The sequence below is a fragment of the Meleagris gallopavo genome, chromosome 13 (genome assembly GCF_905368555.1).
Source record: "Meleagris gallopavo chromosome 13, MGAL_WU_HG_1.1, whole genome shotgun sequence".
NCBI lineage: Eukaryota > Metazoa > Chordata > Aves > Galliformes > Phasianidae > Meleagris > Meleagris gallopavo.
The window spans coordinates 6,017,905-6,033,635 of record NC_139416.1 but is presented as its reverse complement, the minus strand read 5'-3'; the positions used below and the strand labels follow the sequence as shown (position 1 = coordinate 6,033,635).

General features: G+C 39.4%; 1 protein-coding gene across 2 annotated transcripts in view; it reads left to right on the top strand.

Moving 5' to 3' along the window:
- The window catches only part of TENT4B (terminal nucleotidyltransferase 4B), a 38,429-nt gene that overhangs the window by 9,356 nt on the left and 13,342 nt on the right, over positions 1-15,731 (top strand). Inside the window, exons 2-3 of one of the 2 annotated variants that reach the window (XM_085235115.1) lie at positions 8,876-8,999; positions 13,832-13,878. The exons of the other annotated variant lie outside the window; for it this stretch is intronic. Of the exons in view, the coding sequence (XP_085091241.1) occupies positions 8,876-8,999; positions 13,832-13,878 (171 nt within the window). The remainder of the gene's footprint in view (positions 1-8,875; positions 9,000-13,831; positions 13,879-15,731) is intronic. 2 annotated transcript variants of the gene reach the window in all.

Here is a 15,731-nt window from a genome sequence, read left to right as displayed (position 1 = left end):
ACACATTGTCCACAGCCTCAATTGACTGGGCAGTGTGTGGAGAGCTCAGCGACCCACTGAGAGCCAGCCAGCTGGGCTCCTCTGCTGCATCTTGTGCTCGCTTCTTGGTATGCTTGACAAATTCACTTAAATTTCGATATTCAAAATTATTTTGAGATGGTGGTTTCAGTAAATTAGTTGGATGAATCTTGAGTGCATGGTGTGAGAGCTCTGAACAGTCTCATGTGCATTTTCTGCTTCTGTGAGAGCCTGCACACAAATTAATGCTGTGCTAGGGATGTCCCATCCTACAGATGGATCCAGAGTTCAGCTGCCTGCGTTATGTCTGGGCCCCTTGGGAGGGTTTGACTCTCCAGCCATTAAGAGCCTTGTTTTATTACCACGTACAGATTCTGTTGTCCTTGTGTCCAAGCAGAATTCAGCAGTTGTTGCAGTCACATTATGTCCTTAACAAGTCATTCTTCAGCATATAATGGTCTATATGAATTCTAAGATTTTATGCCTTTGGAAAGTATATTCAGTGAAAGGTGTTTTCTAGGCTCATACTGGTAGCTTTCTGTCAGATGTACTAGCTCAACCTTTGGGAAAGAAGGGAAAAACCGTGATTTGATCTGCAGTTTTAGTCAGAGATTTACTCTTCTAGGTGCTGTGAGGAACATGTCTGGTAGCCTGCGTGGGACGAGGAAGTGTTTCTTCCAGTTCTCACATTGAAGCTCCTGGGTGTGCATCTCTATCGAGTAGGGACCTCAGGAAACACTTTTCTGTGAGCTGCTGACGTATTGTTCTTTTCTGGCTGTTACTGTTTGAAGCCATCTAGCCCAGAGCGATTGAGCAGAGCAGAAGGCTGGTGACTCCCTGAAATGCTGCAGGTTGCAAGTGTGGCACACAGCTTTGCACAGCTCATGTTCTTTCTGGTGCCTGTGCAACTAAGCGAAAGCATCAGAATGCCAGAGAGCAAACCAGAATGTGAACAGGTAGATCGTAATACTTACCTGTAAGAGAGTATATGATTGGTTAAATGGGCCCCAAATGAGTACTCGGTTGTTAATCTGAACTAAGTTCACTTTGCACAGCCTTACTGTAAAGATAGCAAGTGATAAAAGAAAAAAGCTACCTGAAATGCTCCTTGTACCTTGCCACAGCACGTGTGGTCCTTCTGCCTCCTCCTCCCTCAAGATGCCCCCCTGCACAGACGTGAGCACTATCACATCTGAATTTGTGTTACTGTTGTATCACAGAGCCACTGAAATGCAGAAACAAGTCCTAAATGGGAAGATCTGGTTCTGAGCATGTGCTAGGCAGGTGAGTTGTGATCACTGTCCATTTTACTTGAAGAATATAAATTTAACATACAAAGTTAAGACCTCGTTCAAAATAGTAACTGCTAACTTCAAATATTTATATAAAAAAAAAAAAAAAAAAAAGTACTTCTAACATGAAGATTCAACTGAAGTGACCTGTGGCTCTTTTCTGCGTTCTTTGAATGTTTCCAAATGCAGTCCCCTCAGCCCTCCCTGATCCCCCAGGTAGCCACCCAGGACTGTTCTAACAGCTACAGGGTTCTGCACTGATTTTCTAGCTGATACACTCGGATTTCAGATTTTATTTGAAAATGTTCTTGTGCTGGACCTGAAAAGTCCTGTACTGCAGATGTAAATCATTATCGGATGCAATATTCTTCCATCAAATTATTTGCAAGTTTGATCAAATGCTGTGTTACTTAAATGGAGCTGTCTGGAGCTGAGCTCTGTTCTGGGCAGTTCCTGCTGAGCAGCAGAGCAGTGTGCTTGTTGTGCAAGTGGCCATCGGGGAGCTGTGTGCTTATCGCGGCTGCTGCTCTGCAGCCAGGTGTGTCAGCAGCTGCTGCCGTGGGGGAGCTCGGACTCGGCCTGGCTTTCTGACTGACTTGTTGTGAGCAGGGGGATGCAGGATTGCCTCTGCTCATTCTAAGGCTGCTCTGGATGTGGTTGGGCTGGAGCTCTGGAAGTTTAAATCAAGTCTGATGGAAGGAGGCTGAAGTGAATAATTGTGTTACTCTCCTCTTCTTTTAACTGATCTTCCCAGTGAAATCTGTTACAGAGTGATAAGCGTGGAGAGCATTTGCCAGGCAGAACCCACTGTGTGTGGGAGAGCAGACGCTTCTCTTCAGCTTTCTTCTGTTCCAGAGCTCTGTTCTGGGTCTGCATCAGGCTTGCTTGGCTGCACAATGGATTTGACTCTCAGCTCAGAGGCGGCCTGGCATGTGCACAGCCGTGTACGTGCTGAGGAGAGCCTGTGGTGTGAGTTGTAGCTTGGATCCCAGTCTCCAGGTGGAGAGCTGTTATCCACCAGAAGTAGTGGACAGCCTTCAGAGAGTGCAGTGATTCTGCCTGTGTCCTGGCAGCAGGCGGTGTCTCTTACTGGCACACCTCACATAGAGCACTTACACGATAATATTTCCCACACTAACAAAACAGTAGCAGTGTGTTAGTGGCGTGTAAAGAGCTTGATGTAATGTATGTTTCTGAAGATGAGATGAATGACCTACTGGATCCCTCTGATCTATTTTAATAGTAAACACCATGACTGACATTTGCAGAACTGATCTGATGTGGTTGTTTTTTTTGTTTCTCTTTCTTCTCTTACCTGTTGTGTTGATTCAGGAGGTATCAGGCCTAATTGCAGGCCTTGGGGAGATGTCCCAAGGGTGACTTCTGTTACAATGCTAACACTAACCCAGACTCACTGTGTTGTTGCAGCATTACTGGGAAAGTGCAGCTAATATACACTGAACTGGTACTGATAAGTATTTTACTTCTCATTAAAGTCTTGTTTCAAATGTTTTACAAACCAGTTCTCCAAGTGAGAGCTTTTTGAGCAAGGGAATCTGGCAGACTGAGGATTTACTGGTTCCTCACTATAGGAAACAGATACCTTTAATGTTTCAGAAGTTCTAGCTGTTCAGAATTGTACCTCATTGCTATTGCAGAACATAGAATGTGCATACCAATAGTCGTGCTCTGCATCTAAAGGGTCTTTTTAATATAAATCTGTTTTCCAAATTATGAATTTGCAGAATGTAGAGCTGCTGTATATATTTCACTGTATTCCAACAGACTGATGGTTTTCTAAAAGTGAGCTGAAGAGAAAGGCCTTGCAGTATTTTACGTATGCTCACCAGAGGGGCTGCTGGAATGAGAAGTGTGTCTCAAGACATTAGCTGTTACTAAGAGTTGAAGCCATTTTGACACAGTGTAAAACAAATGCTCACTTGTATGTTGTCAGAAAAAGTCAATCTCTTGTGTTTTATTTTGACTGTAATAATGCACTTGGAGTTGTAGTTAGAAGTAACTTGAGTCAGCTTAAAGAAGAGACTGTTCATCTGCATTGAAGCAAAGGATCTATAAAATAAATTAAAAAAAAAAAACTGAAATGATGGTGATAATTTAAATTCAGTAATAGAAAAAGCTGCCTACATTGCTTTCTTTTCCCTCCCGTGTTTTAGTATGTCTTGCCATTGCCAATGTGCAGTGTTATTTTAATGCTTTTTATGATGCTGTTAAACCAATAAGTTAACATGTAAATTTGGGACATCACTAAAAAGCTGCTTTTTTTTTTTTTTTTTTTTTTTGGAAGGTCTTGGGGGAGTATTGAGTTTATTGAGAGGAAGGAGGAGAGGCTTCATGGCATGATTTCAAATACTTGCACAGGACAGACATTATAGGCTTTGTAATATAAGTTTTTGTGGCATCTCTCTTTGTTCCACTGCATTTGAAGAAATGTGATGATCAGTCAACCATGACTTTTTAAAGTGAACAAGCTCCATTCAGGGAAATGTTTTCAAATTTAACATCACAGTATTTAGATGAATCTTGAAACACATTGGTCCTGCAAGCAGGTCTGGGTTCCTGCCTCACTTACTTATTTGGGAAAACATTGCCAGCCCTCAATGTGAAAAGGCAGTTCTGTGACTCACTCGGCAAGCTGGGGGTGCTGGTCAGAGGTGACTGGCTGTAGGTGGATGAATGCTGAGCTCTCAGCAGCCTGGTCACACCTCCTTACACTTTCCTATCTGTTACCTTACTAACAGGGAAATCTGGGGATTTTTCATTTTGAAGTTCCCATAGGGCATGCGTGGCCACAGAATCTGGTTACTGTGTGACCTGTAGTACATTGATGTGATTCAGTGATTGAGGGTAGAAAGCGATGGCCGAAGTCTCTGTGGCTTTTGAAAGTTGTTTGCTCTGTTCAGTGCAATTTTAGTTTCTTATGAGGACCGATTGTACTCATTGTCATGAAGCTTAATTGCCTGTTAAATCACCTGCAGATGCACTTAGTTGTTATTTCAGTAGCTTAAAACCTAGCACACACTAAAAGAACACTAGAGAAACGCAGGTGGTAGGGACAGGAGCTCAGCAGATGCTGTGTATTTACTGGTCCCTTTGCTGCTCTAATGCTTGGTTTTGCTTCACATTGAAGGTAGGCAGAATGATTTGTGGTCTTCATGTTGTCTGCTCTGTCCTGCTTCGTTACTGAATACATGAGATGGTGATAATAATCTAGAAATTTTTTTTTTTAATTATGAGCATTAAAACTGAATTTGGGATGCTGCTAGAGAGTGCAGTGTTACTTCTGTATTTAAAAATACTGGAGGAGGGAGGGGTTTGGGCTCCCAGTGCTTTTTCTTTGCCTGTTTTGTTCAAAGTCCCTTCAGGACCAAACAGCTCACAAATGGGAGATGGACAAGCTTTGTTTGGTTCCTGAAACTTCTAAAGGATCAGAAATTTCCGCCATAATCCTGTTTGTTTGTTTTGTAGTCGCAGAAACAGTGCCGTCTATTTCATAGTCAAGTATCTTGGGAAGCTTCAAACCAAAGTTGTTCTCTCTCCTCCTGTGCAGTCCTGGCTTTCCTAACTGGAGCGAAGGGATGGATGCATCTGTATTGTTTTCTTTTCCTCCGGAGTAGATGTAAAATGGTGAGGGCAACTAAACACTGTTGTACAGGAATGATTCAGCCAAGGAAAATTCAGATATAAAGACTTGTTCAGTGATACAGAAGTACACTGTAAATATCCATCCAGGTGTGGATATAAAATCAATAAGCTCTGAAATCAGAAGTGATTCATCTTAAAGCATAGAGTTTGGGGAGACAGAAGTTGTGTGTTCATTCCTCGCTTCTGCCCACACTCCACAGAAGTTCTTAATAATTTAAATTTTCATCACTTTGAAAATGGAGCTTCCTTCAGAAAGTCCTGTAGGATAAATTGTAGTACATGAGCACTACGGAATTCTGGATCAGAAGCTGTGGGTAACACCCTTACCAGGGAAATTAAAGCATGTGTGCCTGTGTAATTTCTGTTGTGAAGTGAAAGGTGAAGAAGAGCTAGAGCAAATGGATTTATAGCACAATTCCAAAATGACAAAAGCGGGAAATTTTCAATTACAACTGATTTCTTTGATTAGCATAGAACTGTACTTTAGCACACAATGGCAACACAGCTGCTATTCTGTTGTTATTATTATCTTTGTCTCCCTGCTCTGCTTAGAAATATGGCAGCTTGCTTCTCAGCATTTGGTCTGCACCAGCGTGTCTTCAGTTTCATGGAGCAGCATGGCTATAGGTAGCTCTCCTGGGCCCAGTTTCAAACCTGTTGGAGTGAGTTGTGCTGCAGGCAACTGAGTTTGTGTCTGTGTGCAGAGCATTTCAAGCAGAAATCATATTTTGTTTGTCCATGACTGCTTTTAATTGATTGGCAAAGGTATGGTAAGGTTCATCCTCCAGAATAACAGTATCTTGGCCACGTAGTTGGAGAACCTTGGGTAGTGCTTTTAGAACCCAGAAGTTGTACCACAAAAGTAAGGTCCTATTTCCATATTACTCACAGCTTTCTGCCTTATTGGTGCGGGTCTAACAGGCTTTGTGTTCCTCACAGTGCTGTTCCAGGCTGTTGCAGTATGATGTCCTTTTTGTCACTATAACTTTTGTGACCATCGTTTACTTTTTTAATGATACATTATTGTCACTGTCAGGTAAACATAACAAACACTGTAGTCCACTGTATTCATGGCATCTGTTTTCTGTTACTTCGGTTCTGTTTGGTCTGTAGAATTGTAGTGAGCTCATCTTAACATGGTTTGAAAACAGGACACAATACAGCTGGTACTTGGTTTTAAGGCAAACTCAGAGCAACTGTAAGTTTGTTTTTTTTTCTCCCCGCATGTTAAGACTTCCTTGGATACAGGACAAAGACACGCTTATTTACGGCTATTTACTGTAATAAAGTAAACTAATGCTCTTATGCATTGCAGAGTACTCTGCTCATGCATCTTAAGTAGCTGTAGGGTGTTGATAGCTTCAGTGTGACTCTAAAGCCAAGTAAAATAGCCCTGTGTGCTGTCATCAGGTTTATTACAGCGTAATTTCCTTTCAAAAACAAGCCTCCTTTTAAGGACTTTTATCTTAAATAGCTAATGAATGTAGTGGCATTCAATAACAAAATACTGTTATGATGCCAAAAATAACTTCTTGGTCTCTTTGATCTTCATTTCAGCTGAAGATATAAAATTCCACTAGAGATTTTAGACAACAGGCTCCATTAATCTCAACAAATTGTTTCGAAAAACTGCAGCTATAGATGTTGATTAAGACAGTGAATAACCTTGGGTTTTAATTTTCAATACAACTCGAGTTAACTCTGCATTAATTGGAGTCACGCTACCACATCGTGCTGTTTTGCTCTGAAATCTGCGTGTTGCTGCTTCTGTTTATCTTGTCTTTGATTAATCATTCTCTCATTTGTTGGCAGCAGTTGCAGTGGGCAGGGAAGTGCAGTTCCAGGTGGAGCTGAGGGCTGCACTCTGCAGCATGGTGCTCCTGGGGCTCGGAAAGTTTCCTCCTGGCACACTGAGGGCTGCCTCTAGTACTCTTAAAGCCAGTCTTGTATCACTGACAGAGTTCCCATTTCATTCTTGCTGTGTCTATGTTGTGTAGCAATGTTCAGTGCAGGTGTGATGTGTCTGTTTGTGTCCTGCTTAATTTCTTCTCTTCACCATAAAAACTTGCACGGCTTCCTAAGGGTAAGAGCAATCCAGGTGTAGGCATGCATGATATTTATGTATAGCACCTCAGTAGTTACATGCTTCCAAGGGATGCACCAACCGATGTTTTATCTCCATAGGAGCGATGTGTGGCTGCATTAATGGAGAAGGCACTGAGACCTGCAGTGTTTGCATGGCACAGACCTCTTTTGGCTTCAGGGACTCAGACTCCTGGTGGCGGTGTTTCCTGAAGTTGGGCTGAGAGAACAGCTCGGCCCTGGAAGCCCAGGAGCAGCCGGGGCGCCAGCAGCTGGCAGAAGGGTTGTGCTGTGCCACACCTTCATGTCTCCCCAGGTCCCTCGGATTTATCTCGTGCTGGGCCTGTGCTGTCATGTACCCTCTGACAGCAGTGCATGCTCGGTTCTGCCTTGTAAAAAACATCGCTGTGGGCCAAATGGTGCTGTGGGTGTAGCCAGGCTGCCCCAAGTCTGGGCTTGAGGCCTTGGCAAGGTTCTCTCTGAGGGTGACCTGGCTATATCCCCGTGAGGAGCTTTTTCAGAGGTGTTCTTCTCTTTGCATTAGCCATAGAGAGCCTGTGGTGGTTGCCATCCCAGGCTAATAGGCTGTTGGCACAGTTGTCTTGCAGATGTTGGATGTAATTCCAATGCTGGTAAAAAGTAACATAGATATTTCATTCCTTGGTCTCTTATAGAAAGAAGCTTCTGTTGTTTGTAACATGCAGTGCTGAAGAATGCAAGACAAGTCATGGACTGAGTTCTGTCCATACCACGACTGTTAAATACACCTTTCAGATGTTTCAGTCTGTTTTTGACACCTTTGTACAACTTGCAGTTATCAACATGTGATTTACTTAAACACGGTTGCAGTGAGGAAGTGTTGGATCCTGTGTCTGATCTAAGGATGTGCTTCTGTGAATTACTCCTTTTTGGTGATCCTTTGGAGCTTGAAGGGAGGATGTGTGTGTACTTGGAAACTAGAAACAATACATTTAAATAAAATAACTGTTACTGTAATGATCATTACAGGGAACAAATGAAATTAATTTCACTACTCTGTGCCAGAGCTCCTCTGTATTTTGCTGGAATTAAGGTTTTTTTTGTGTCTGCTTTTCTGAATATGTTGTTAGTCTAGCTGATGATGTGTGTATGATACCACAGAAGTCTCCGCATTGGTGGCTCTGTGTGAAGACTTTGTTATTGCAGCTCTAGTAAAGGCAATGTAAATGTAGCTTGCTGACTGCGAGCAGCACATGTAACAGGTACCTCACATCTGCCAAGTTGGTTGTCTGCTTGTCAGGCCTTGTTTCTGAGCCACAGCTGCTGTGTGCGTACTACTTACTTTCTTGTTATGGGGAGAGAATGCGTATTCAGTTTGTGTCTTGTCTAAACAGTAAAAGAAGCAGTTTTTCTCGCTCTAGTACTGGCACAATTACTATAAACTTTTTTGAAAGCTTGGGGCTGGAAACAGACTGATGCCTGGAACTCCCTTGCTGGTGCCAGGGGCAGGCTGGGAAGTGCTGGCTGAAAACCTCCTCTTGGAGCTTTTGAGCTGGATGTGCTTTGAGCTTACAGCTGCATTCTTAGTTGAAGACTGAAATGTTCTGTATAATGCTGACTTTACACAGTGCAACTTCTAATGTGAAGGTACTTTGGCTTAGAGTTGCTTCCATACCTATGGTGCAAGTTAGTGTAGGGAAACTAATGGGAAACTAAATCTTGCTAAGTGTTGCAAATCTAGATTTAAAAAAAAAAAATTAAAAAAATTATTGCGTGATGCTCATAGACTGGTCCTTAACTAGGAGTTTTTGTTTTGTTTTGTTTTGTTTTTTTTCTTCCAGTCTTCATGAAGAAATCATTGACTTTTATAAGTATATGTCTCCCAGACATGAAGAAGAGAGAATGCGAATGGAAGTGGTGAACAGGATAGAAAACGTTATAAAGGAACTCTGGCCTAATGCAGATGTGAGTAGGACACTGTTCTGTTTGTTAAAATATAAAAGACAACATTTTGTGCCTGTTTAGTCTTTGAAGTTCTGAATAGTGAAAACACTGTTTATTCTCCTGTTTAAAAATAAATAAATAAGGCTTTCTAGTCAAATAAGAGAGGTGATGTTTATTTCTATGGTAATATAGGTCAACATTTTATATCACACATAAGAACAAAAAAGAACAAAGACAAGCTAGACCTGTAGTCAGAGAAAAGATGTAAGATATGGCAAAGTAATGCTTAATCTCATTAATAATTATTAAGATGAAGGTAGATTTATCAGGCAGGCAGACATGCTTATACTGTACCACGTTAAAAAAAATAAATTCTGAAACCCATAGCTTGACTGAAGAAGTCTGTAGCAGGACTTCTAGTCCAAAGACCTGCAGTCTTGAATAAGTGGAATGCTGTGCAGACCATAATGGGCAGTTAAACTGAATTGAAATATCTTACAAATGTAAATTATCTAAGTTTCTGTACAGAAAAAAAAAAAAAGTCTGCAGATCTTTTCACTATATATTGAGCTTTAAATCTCTAATGCCACTTTCCACTGAAGGTAGGTTTTTGCCAGTGCTTTGTTCAGCTGAAGCAAGTTTCTCCTCTGTATTTATGAGCTGTGTATTTATGGTTTGTTTTGTTTATAATAAATGATGGATTGAAGAGAAACTAGAAAAGCTTCTTTTGCATCTCAAGAAATTTTTATGGAGACACTGTTGGGTTTTTAGCATAACTGTCTCTACTAACATGGTGTTTGTTTCCAGAATGCAGATTTGTAGCCTTAGTCATTTATCTACAGATAAATATAGATAACACTAGCTGAAAATAAAGACTTGTTAACCAGAACAACAAACCAAATTCAGACAGCAAAATCTTTAGTTTAAGGAATGCACTTTGATCCTGCCACAGTAGAAGGTAATGTTATGACATGAGTGCCTTTAACCTGCTATTCATTTCAGATATTCCTAAAAAATTTTTTTTGGGGGGGAAGTGTTTTTAGAGATTGGCAGAATGACTACTGGAATTCAGTATGAGCTATGTGTATGTGTTTGTTTTAATGTGTAAAATACACTACTGTCTTCAAGGTAGTTCACATGTTACAGACAGCATGTTAGTGATGTAATAATGTGGAAAGAGCACATCAGTCTCTTGACTGACTCTCATCAGTCAAAGCCTTCATCGCAGAATTTTGGGGGATCAGTGCAGTCAGTACCACACATTTGGTAATTTTCTCTTTGAGGAGAAAGCAGTAATTTTTCTAATGGAACTATGCCAGACTTCAGTATATCTCACGGTGTTGTGTAGCTCTCCACTAACAGTGAAGAAACAAGGTTGTAGACCCTGTTCAAGAGCAGGAGTGGTGGGGTGTCACCGTGACAAGAAACACTGCTGGCCTTGAACAGTTCTTACTCTGATGCACCTCACCAAAGACTTGTAGTGGTGGATTTCACTGAGAAAACACATTATTTTCAGCCTAGAAAAGATGCCACTGTTGTCCAGACTAGTTTATGTGCTGTAGGCTTACTAGCTTAATGGGGTGAGTGGATTTATTACTTGGGGATCTTTCTTTGTTACTGCTGGACTTTTGAATGATGCACGAGAATTTACTGCTTTCCAAGGTGTTCTAACCATCCGTAGGACAGACTTCTAACCTGTGGAAGCTAGATCTTTTATTTATTTATATATGTATTAAATATGTGACTTTGGGCCATTGAGAAAATATTTTTTTTTATCTATCTAACATACTATTACTGCTTTTTTGAAGCCATAATCTTTTTAAGAACTGGCATTGTGCCAGCTTATACCCTTGCAATTACACTAATGTCATTTTTCTAATTCTTTGCAGACCTGCTTGGGAACTAACTGCTGAACTTGACTTTTAACTTTGACAGCCATCTGTAATTTTCCAGTCTTTTCAGTTAATCACTAAACTTTTGAAAATGTTACTGGTTTAGTACTTCCAAAATTCCAAAATGAGTACATGCTCTGAGAAGGTGGAGTGGTATCTGGTCCAATGTCCTCTGCTGTAGCTGTAGTGCAAAGTGATTAGTTAATGTTTAAGCTGTTCGTTTTGACTGATAGATGCAGCAAATCCAGCTAAAATAAACTTTCAAGTTAAACATACACATTCAGCTTTGCGGATGTTGTAAAAATCTGATACCACGGGAAGTAAAATCAGGCTTCATGAATCTAATTGTGTAGAGATAGTGTGGAATGTGTGCCCTTCTTTTTTTTCATTTTCCAGTTTCACATCAAAAAAGGCTGAAAAAGCAAATGAAGAGGGGTAGAACTAGGTATCCTAAACTGTTACTTTATTTATAGAAGTTAGCAATTGTGTCATTTGCTCTCTTACTCAAGGGAATGTGCTTAGAAGGAAACATTCCTAGTAAGTGAGAACTGTTCTTGGCATCGGCAATGCTCTGACCATAAGAAAGGCTTTAATTACACTGGAACTGAACAACCCAAAACATTAAATGAAGGCATTTAATGAAGGCACAACGGTTTTTGAGTAGTTGAATCTGAAAAGCTGAGTATTGAACAAGTACTTCAGTGGAGCTTAGGATGCATTTGTCATAGTGCCCTCAGCTTTATGTCTGAGTGTGTGGCCTCACTGAGATAGTGTTGCATACTTCATGCACTTCAGTTATAAAAATACTACGATTGGAAATAGTAGGACTGTTTATTTTTATAGACTTCAGAAAATTCATATTTTAACTTAATGATGTAGCAGAAAGAGGAATTTAAATTGGCTATGGATAGATAAGTTCTTTGTCCTGATGTGGGGATTTTGATAGGAAAGACTTCCCAGTGTTTTGTGGGTTTCCAAGTTCTGTTCTGCATAGTGAGGACATATTTGGACATGTACCATTGTTAAAGCTCCTTCAGGAACTCTGGAATTTAACTCGAACAAGTTTATGGAGATAAATACTGACAGCAGTAGGAGTCCATTGCAGTACTATGAAATGCTGTCCTATGAATGCGTATTCTTACCTCTGTCTGCACAGAATAAAAATAAAGTGAACAGTATTGGAGCAGTGTAAAAACCAACACATCTCTCATAACAGTATCTTGCATTTGGGATGCTTTTAATGTGAAAATGGCTACACAACTACCATGGATTAAATTCTACTTTGATAATAAATCTAAATCTTTTAAAATATCTGTTCTGATTTCCCCACTCTTCCTCTTCCATTTCTGTAGTTTTGGTAGATGAGAGAGGGATTGGAGTGTGGGTGTGGGTTTCTTTTATAATAATTCAGTTTCTCATACTCCAAATTATTGTACAATAGCAGATGTTCTCTCATTCCTTTCAGCAAAGGTCATATATGTTGTATCAGTAAGTTTATGAACATTTCCAGGATTGTTTATTCAATAAGAGCTTTCTTTGCTGTTGAGTGGAACACACTTTTTTGTTTAGTCATATGAAAGCATATTTGGACTTTCTTAACTCATCCCCACAGTGCTTGCTTTATTATGGAAAAGTACTTTTCAGACTTTTTTAGTGGTGGAATAAATCCTGATTTGTCTGGATCCAAACAGTTTGATAGTGCTTTTTATAATTATCATAAATTTAAAATTATTTTTATTACATTCCTATCTTTATCATGTCTTGTCTTTCTGTTTTTGTCAAGATTTAGTAAAATATTGATATTAGTGCAGTAACATCTCTTGCAGTGTGAGCAGCTATGGACTTTGAACATTAAGTTTATTGCAGTTGTGTGCTTTTTGTTGGCCTTAAGAGTGAGAAAGGTTAAAGAGTGAGGTGATGCAAAATAATCAAGAGGAAGAATTTGTGTTCTGCTTCTTAGCCTTTTAAAGTGTAAAAGCACTTATTTACAGAACATCATCTTTTCCTGTCTCCCTCTTTTCTTATCCCAAAGGGAAAAAATATGAAAAGTGGGTCACTCGATGTACACATAGGTAGAAATCAAGCTAGTTTGTGAGACTCATTAAAGCAGAATATGTAACTGTAAGGTGGCTCCAGGAAATGCATCAGAAGACAGTCTAGTTAACAATTAGTCCAACTGTGTAGATGACTCTCCTTTGAAGTCTCCTAGTCCCCTCTGAGACTTGGATTATGAGTCCGACCTCCCAGTGAGGCTTGAGTACATTAAAGAGATGGAGGTTTCGGACAGCTTGTAATACATACACAATGTTTTAAACTTCCAGTGCTAATAAAAACCCAGCACAATGAACTGAATCTGCATGATCATGTGACAGTTCCTGAAGCTATTTTGTTGTTGTTTTAGGATAGAGTTGTGCTACCTATAATTCAGGGGAAAAAAAAAAAACACAACAACAACAATTACTGAGTTTAATTTTCTTTTTTTTAAGTATGCAAAGCAACAGAAGTATATAAAGCTAAATTCTGAAAACCTGTTCAAAAACAGAAGGGTATACTGAAAGCAAAACCAGAATTGATCTAGGTTTTTTTTTTTTGTGTTGTCTTATGTGCGTGCGTGTGTGTGTTCTGTCAGTCATCAGTGTTTTAAAATCATCTGGTTAATGGCTTTGGCCAAACTTGGTTATAGTAAGAACTCTGACATTGCAGAAAAGGTTTAATAGGAGAAAAGTTGAAGTTGTTAACTTTATTATCTGTGCTTATGTAATAATTAACTATTTATACTACGTTAGATATGTAAATGCTTTGACAGAAAAGAGTGCTTTCTTTCATAACATACCTGCTAGCAATACCTAATTCTGCCGATGGAGGGAAGCAGTAATCATCCTTTACAAGAAACTGTAGAAAATTTGTTTGTCTTCTGAAACCTACAAATCTGATTTCTTACACACTGTTCTTGTGTTCCAGGTGCAGATATTTGGAAGTTTTAAAACTGGTTTATATTTACCTACAAGGTTAGTAATTTTGCTGTATAAGTTTCATACAGGAAAAAGGATATCCTGTGGAATCTGTACCCCTGTAGTGATTTATCCAGTATCCCACTATCTGTTACTTGTGCATAGATGTCCATACACTTCTTTTATTAAGAAAGGGTTGTGCTATTAATACTCTGCAGAACATGCAGAAATACAGTAATTAGTGTTATGACTGTAATACATCTATATAGGCTTCACATTATCGGTAAAAGATCTGAATTGTTACACTGTAAAAAAAGAAAATCACAGTTTTCTTTCTGACTTTATTAAGAAACTGAACCAAAATAAGAAGTCAACCTTCTTATAGAAAAGCCAAATTTCATCATCTAGAGATGAAAACACATAGGGCTACCTTCTTAATGTTAGCATTGAAGATTAAAAACATATTTATGTACAATTAATGAATATACCAATGTTATGGTACAGCAGTGTACAATTAACAAATATACAGATGTTAAGGTGTAATAGAGAGCTTGGCTATGATGTTATTACACCAAAGCAGGAAACAGAAATAATAGGTACACTCACCCATAACCTGGGCTTGTGTGGGAAAACTCCAGTGGAGTGGATCTCCAGAAGAGATCTTTCCCCACTGGTGGTCAACTCTTAAATAGGTCTAGGAGAGGTGCAGCCAGGCTCCACCCCTTCCTGCAGCACAGGTGAATTGCCTTCACCTGTACTCCTGTGGCTGATTTACTGCTCATCTCAGGTGATTAATCAGAGGTTCAGGCTGTGATTCAGCAGTTCCTATACAATATATCAATGTTGTATTGTTTCTTGTCCTTTATCTTGTTTTGTGAAATCTGTATAGTAGTTAACCTCTACTTTTCCAAAATCTGTTACTAGTTTTCATAAAGAAAAGCTATTGATCTGTGACTTCATTGTCTTCTGTATAGAAATATGTAAGTATTTTTGGCAATTAAATAGAAATAAAATGAAAGGCTTAATCAGCTGCAGGAAATAAAGACCTTTATGTAGTATAAGTCTGAGATTAACATTTTAATTCAGTTCTGTAGATATTCCAAAATATTCTTTGGGAACATGAGAAATTAGTATCCAGTACTGACTGTGAGCGATACCTGAGTCATCTCACCTTCTGATGTCAGACCATGAGGGTTACTACATTCACTGTTTTAGTCTAAAGAGTTGCAGAAAACCTTAATTGGTCCTTTTTTGTTTAAAAAGTTAGAAGGCCTACAAATATGTACTGTTTTCTGACTTGGCCTCATCCTCCGCCTTTTCAACGTAGATTTTAAATGGGCTTAATTAAACTTGATTGTACACTGGTAATGCAGAAGATTCCTATCCACATGACTAATAGTTATAGTTCTGAACTGTATTTGCTTGACTGTTTTGAAGTTGATGGAATAACAAAAAAAGGTTTGTTGTTTTCTACTTGATTCCATATACTTTGTTTTCTCCATACTGGTTTCAACTGAGTTTTTGGCAGAGTGTGTTTTTAATTCTGTTACTCTGTGCTAGAATTTCTTTAATATCCTTTTACTTATACAAAATCTTCAGTATCAGTTTACGTGACTGTTCTGCTGCTGGGTCTTTGTACAATCTTGTAGGTAATATGTTTCCTCAAAGTGATGAGAGGGCTGCCTTTTCTTTCTTAGTGTGCATAAGACGTCTCCTACTGCCACCATCAGCATTACTAGTGTGTTAAACACTAGTTTAGTTAAAGTAAATTAGAAGAAAAGCGTTCAGCACCATTTCCTGCTCTCCAAGCAGGTTTAAACATAGTTTCTGGAAACGTGCTGAGTGCTACCTGTCCTTGTCAGCTAAATGGTATGCAGTTGAACTGGTGCTGAACTTGCCTGTTGCTATTA